Consider the following 6537-nt stretch of genomic DNA (forward strand, 5'->3'; position numbering starts at 1 on the left):
CGCAGCCCCGTTTGTGCGTGCATGCAAAATGCTTCCCCCTCTCTTTCCCTCTGGTCTGCCAACCAAGATTGGCGACCTCTGCACTAGACCTAATAAAAGAGATATTTCAAGTGCAGCCCAACTCTTTAACTATGTCACTTGCTTAAAGAACATGAATATCTTCACCAGTCTACCATGTACAAAATGAGGTAAATACCAAAAGTACTATCATCCCCAATCACATATTGAGGGAACACCTGCTGCCGGCATCAAACGCCCTTCGCCCAGTGCGCTCCCACAGGGAGGGTCTGCTCAGGGTTCCGCCGGTAAGAGATTGCCGGCGGGTGACACCCAGGGATAGGGCCTTCTCGGTGGGAGCGCCTGCCCTCTGGAACCAGCTGCCGGTGGAGCTGAGGACTGCCCCTGACCTCCGATCATTCTGCCGGGGCCTGAAGACCTGGCTCTTTGAGCTCTCGGGCCCAGGCTGAGGAGTAAATTATTTTAATTGGGGTATTTAATAATACAGGGTTGATTTAATATTTTTAAATTGGTTTTTAACTTTTGTATGCTTGATTTTTAACTCCCTGTAAACCGCCCTGAGTCCTCAGGGAAAGGGCGGTATATAAATGCAATAAAATAAATAAATAAATAAACATTAAAATGCTTCCTTGGTAATCATTTTTTTCTCCAGAAAAGTTGCTAAATGATGTGCTTTGATGCAAACTGTCTAACCATTAAGTCTTGAGTATTCAGGGTAAACCTATTTTAAAAGCATGCAGTCATTGCAAAAAATTGTCAGAAAGGTACTTATTCAAGTAAGTACGTCAGGTTTCTGCAAACAAACACTGTAAACAAACTCTTTGCAAACTTTGTAAACTGGACTAAGCAACGCCCAGTTACTTCTTCATTCTCCTTCAGCCAGGTAGGTACTTGAATACAGGGTTGAAAAATACAATGGAACATCAACAACACAGGTCTTCCCTAGGCATCACAAAATGCAGCAAAGTTATACTAACAGATGAAGTGACCATATATAACAACATTGCTTAGAAAAAAATACTACAATATCACTTCATTTAGTTATAAACAAACTTCTATTTAACCTTTAATCACATGCCACAATGAACACGGAATAGGAAAGCAACACTAACCTTCCCTTATCATCCACAACTTCTAAAATATAGAAGTGCAAACCTTTGGAAATTGGGTGCAAGGAGACTATTTTATCATCCGGGTTAAATTGCTGTGTAGGGCCAGACAGGGACATCAATTCCTGCTGTGATGGTAAGTTAATTTACGCAGATAACTCATCACAAAATATTAACAAGCACTATAATCATTCTTGAAATGTCTTTCAATCAAGCTTACTACTTAAAATTTCTAGGTTTTAATTATGGAAAGATAATTTTCTGCTAAGCCCACAAGTAAGACAGGTTGGCAATAAACATGGTAAAAGGTTTCTGTCCTATTTGGCCCAGTTGGTCAATTTAATGTTAACATAGTAGAAAGTTGTCAAAAGGGGCACTGTAACGATGAACCGTTGCTGACTTGAGCCTTTACTCGAATGATTCAGAGACAGATCCTGTCTAGAGTAACATCCTACTTTTAGCAACCATTAAGAGGCATCTAACAAAACAGTCTTGCCCTGCTGAAGAGCCACACGCCTACCTAATTTGTTTCCTGCAGGGGCCAGCCCGAGCTCTACCCGAAAGTGAAAATCTTCCTCCGGTATCCACCCTCTCAAGCTTGCCTCCAAAGTTAACTGCTCCTGGACAGCAGCATCCAGTCCAAACTTAGGCAGCTAGTGAGCATAACTTAGAACTTTTTCAGACAAAAAAAAAAAAAGATCTTCCCTCTTTCTTCCCAATTCGACAGTTATTATTGACATTCCCAGTTAACTCCTCTGCCGGCCCCGCTGCACTCTCAAGCCTAGGGAGCGAAGTCGTCCTGCCCTGCTCCATCTTGCGTCCGAGAAGAAAAAGATGCCAAGAAGGGGGAGGGGGAAATAAAGAGAAAAAGGGGAACAAAGAGACCGGGAGTCAAGAAAGCAAACGAAGGCCTTCAACTGCCTTAAGGTTTCCGATTCGAGTTAAGTCGCCAAGGCAGAGAAGAAAAGAGAGCGACACTCCTTCGCTGCCTCTCGCCCATCCCCCACTGCACTGACTGGAAAACAAAAGTCCCCTCCCCCTCCCCCCCCCAACCCTCCGCGCATAGTTCTCGCCACCGTCCAGATCGGATACTCGCTGGAGCGGAAGGCCTCCTGCGTGTGGGTAATGACGAAGCGCTCCCCCGGCGGCTCCCCCGGCGGCAGCGGCTTAGCCAGCGGGAAAGGCTTGCGGCCCAGCAGCGGCGCCATAACCGAGACGAGGGAGAAGTCGGTCCAGGAGCAGCGCTGGAAAAAATGGCGGGAGAAATCCCCTTCTTGCTTCCTCGCGGGAGGGCGAAGCCGGCAAACCCCTCAGCCTCTTTCGCTCAGCCCCCCCCTCCCTTCTTCACGCTCTCTGTGCGCGCGCAAATCACCCCCCCCCACCTCCGATATATATGTATATTTTTAACACTGCCCACTTTTTCGGTCCCTGTGTTTTTTTCCGCGCGCGGTGATTGGTTCAATGCTGAACATCGCACAGCCTCATTGGCTAGAAAGGGCGACATTCAAATTAGGTTGTTTTTTTTTTTTCAGGTAGGTTGCGCCGCGCGCGGGCAAGAAATAGAAAGGTCGCGTTATGTAAGCGCAAGAAAGGAGCGCGGCGTTAAGCATCAGTCCCGCCGCCATCTTTGGTCGCCGTTATTATGTCCCGCCTTGCTTGGCCAATAGGAGCTTATCGCTTCGTCCGGGGAATTGGCGAGAGAGAGAGAGGGGGAGGGGGAAAGCCCTCTTCGAAGGCTTTTGTCTGGATGCCTGAAACACAGCCTCGCCTTAAAGCAGGGGTCTTCAAACTTGGCCCTTTTGTGACTTGTGGACTTCAACTCCCAGAATTCCTCAGCCAGCATGGCTGGCTGAGGAATTCTGGGAGTTGAAGTCCACAAGTCACAAAAGGGCCAAGTTTGAAGACCCCTGCCTTAAAGGAACAGCGTCCTTAGAAGTCTTCCCTAGGAATCATGGGGAATAGATCCAATTACTATATTGTTTTCCGCCCGCTGGGTGGATTCTTCGATGCAAACGCAGTTTGGCTTGTTTTTATTGGTTGAAGCCCCAGATCGCAAACGTTAATTAAAACATACAATATTTGAAAAGATTGTGCAGAGCAATTCAACCCCAGAACCTCGTCGTGGTCAACTATTCAGACGTGCGCCACCCTCGGTCACTCTGGATCAGCACTTTCCATACTCCCTTCAGATCCACCGTGGTCATCCCGCTGTCATCCTTTATAGCGTCCAGCCAACGGGTACGAGGGCGGCTCCTCCTTTTTCCGCCGATCATTTCCAGCATGAACTGGAGTAGGCAGTATTTTTCCAGGCCAGAGTCGTGTTGGCCAACGTAGCAGGCTTATACCGTCCACCCCACCACCACCATGGTGAGGTTGTGTTAGGCTTTATGGGAGGGGGCGGGGCAGAGCCTACTGGTGCTTAATTTTAAGTCCCATTTTCACGCTTTATTTAGAATATGTGGCTTTCTCCCCTCCACGTTTCAAGAAGCGGCTAATCCACTCTTATGTCTCTGCTAGCCCAGGCCTTGGTCATTCCCGATCTTCCATGTTTTATTTGCATAGCGCAATGAATGCAATGACTCTTCCCAGTGCTTTTTTTTGTAAAAGAAAAAGGTGCCGGAACTCACACATGTCATACAACCCGCCTTGCCTACCCTACAAGGTTCCATCCAAAAAAGGTGCCGGAACTCCGTTCTGAGCGTTCTATGACAAAAAAAGCCCTGACTTCCAAGTGCTTGCAATGTTTTCACAGCACTCCCTTTGTTTAGGATACCATTCAGGGTTCCCTTCAGAAGTTGTGGGTGCTCCGTCCACCCATAAGAAGAGATTAGACAACCATTTGCCTGAAATGGTAGGGTCTCCTGCTTGAGCAGGGGGTTGGTCTAGAAGGCCTTCGAGGTCCCTTTCCAACTCTGTTATTCTGTTATTTTTGCTCCCTGGTTTTTAGCCTAATGTTAATTGTAAAAATACAAAGTAACTGTGTAGCTGCATTACAGTACAATAGTTATCGTGTAGTGACCCGTGAAAATAGTGAATTCCCTGCATATACGTAGTCATGAAATTTTTTTACTCCCGTCACTATTGCCAGGGCCTCCTTATCTATTTGGGCATAGTTCCTCTCTGCCGTTGACAGTGTTCGGGAGTAATAAGCAATGGGTCTCTGCTCCCTGTTGTCCTCCATGTGACTTAGGACAGCACCCACCCCATAGGGGGATGCATCACATGCGATGCAGATGGGTTTATTTTCTATAAAGTGTGTGACAGTTGAATTACAGGACAATAGGCCTTTTAGATTTCAGAAACTATGCTCGTGGACCTTGGTCCAATTCCAAGGAGTTTTCTTGTCTAAGAGCCTGTGTAAAGGCTCAGCAATTGCTGCTTTGTGGGGCAAGAAAGCATGATAAAAATTAACCCCAGGAAAGCTTGCAATTCAGCTCCTCAGGAAAAACAGGATCCCACCTTCGTCGCCACTATTGTGTAGTGGGTTCTCGACCGCATGCAAATACGACAGACAAAGGGTTCAGCATGGCAGCTCTTTATTAGTGGAAGTACTGAACTGAACAATAGGGGTTACCTGTGCCCCTTATATACCTGGCCAGGTACGCTCGCAGCCAATCCCCTTTATCTGGTTTTCCCGCCGAGCGCTAGTCAGCCAATCCTGTCACAGTACAGCGCCACCTGATGGTGTCAGTGAGCCGCTGCTTGTGTTCATTCATCCCCGTACATAACAATAGTGATCCTTCTCCAACCAACTATGCTGACTGGGGAATTCTGGGAGTTGAAGTACACACATTTTAAAAGTTGCCAAGGTGAGAAAAACTGTTTTATACTTTAATTTTTTTAACAAAGGACAGCAGTCTTTCTCTAATGTAAAACATTTTTACCAGACTGCTTCTAAAACTCATGTAGCACTCAGATTTTTTTTTAGAAAATAAAACAGGATGTTTGTAAACCAGTGTTTTGTGTATGCAAAAGATCCCATCTCAGGATGAAGTAAACTGGGTTGGGGTAGGCATAGAGGATGAAGGGGAGGAGATGCAAAAAGTAGCCTCCTGTTTGCCTTTTAAAATATATTTTGCAAGTATTTTGCAAGTAGTTTAATTCCATAGTTGTCAAAAGCCGTGCTACAGTCAAAAACAGTGGGAACCATTTAGTGTAAGTATTTGCAACATGCTTTCAAAATTCCCATTTTACCTACTTTGCCCCACAAATTGGGGACTGTGCCAAAATCATTGATATTTTGGGATCACATCAGATGACAAACACATGCCACAGCAACTTAATTTATCTGGGGAAAAAGGCAATGCAAATCTGCACATCAGAATTTCCTAATACTTTCCATTATGCACAATATTATATCATTTCTGCAGGATTTCCAGGATGATGACTTTAACAATTGGTAAATCAGTCGTAATTGTCAGAGCATTGCATACATGATTTCCTTGATGGAGAGAAAACAGTCTGAAAATTCAAAATATATTTTAAAAATACATATACAAGCAAATATGTTTTCGTATTGTCAAATTTCACAAAGTTTTGAGTAAGAGAGTCAAATTCTTCACACATTTAATTATGTGGCAGCCTATTTAGAATGTATTCATATTTCTAGTAACTCAGACACCACCAGTGACCTCTTAACTCCAGCTTGAAAACTATAGATATGGCAACTAAATATATCATTTATTCATTCATTCACTCTCATTCATCCCCATCTATCTGCATAGGTAACAATAACAATTTAAATATGGATATATTTATTTTATATGCCACATTTTCTCACTAGAAGTGCCCTGAGTAGCTTACACAAGAACCATAAAAGTCTTAACTTACATCAAAATACAAATCACCCATGCACTGAAAAAATGAAAACAAAATCTCATATTAAAAGCCATTTTCGCTGATTTCTTCCAAAGAAGCCAGTGATAAAAGTTTAAATATGGAGAAAATAAGTTTAACTAGGAATTCATTACTATCATCATCATCAAATTTGTATGCTGCCTGACTTGGAAAAAGTGACTTACAACTTGTCTTGCAGTCATGTGATCAAAATTTGCAACCTCTACGGCTTCTGACAAGCAAAGTCATTTGGGAAAGCCAGATTTGCTTAATAACGGTGATGATTTGCTTAACGACCACAGTAAAAATGGTTGTATGTTTCTTGTCACGTGATGACTCATTTAACAACTGCATGACTTAGCAACTGAAATTCTGGTTGTAATCATAAGTGGAGAAATATTTGTATGCTATTGTCCAGATAGCTTTCACACCACCCTGTACAATTAGTTCTTGGTGATTTCCCAAATTGAAAATCCAGTTCCACCCTTCTTGTTTTCCTAGGAAAAGCTCCCATCAATTGCCATACAAAATGTGTATTGAGGCAGTGCTTGTATTATAGTTCCAATATTGTTTC

At 43.9% G+C, this 6537-nt stretch overlaps 1 protein-coding gene across 2 annotated transcripts in view; it reads right to left on the minus strand.

The window, feature by feature from the left end:
* The window catches only part of BAZ1B (bromodomain adjacent to zinc finger domain 1B), a 36827-nt gene extending 34358 nt beyond the window's left edge, over window positions 1-2469 (minus strand). For both annotated transcript variants that reach the window (XM_083376439.1, XM_083376438.1), the window contains exon 1: window positions 2220-2469. In XM_083376439.1, coding sequence (XP_083232565.1) covers window positions 2220-2335 — 116 coding nt within the window. In that variant the 5' untranslated portion in view covers window positions 2336-2469. The remainder of the gene's footprint in view (window positions 1-2219) is intronic.
* Window positions 2470-6537: the final 4068 nt, after the last annotated feature.

This window comes from Vipera ursinii, assembly GCF_947247035.1.
Source record: "Vipera ursinii genome assembly, chromosome: 1".
Classification (NCBI taxonomy): Eukaryota; Metazoa; Chordata; class Lepidosauria; order Squamata; family Viperidae; genus Vipera; species Vipera ursinii.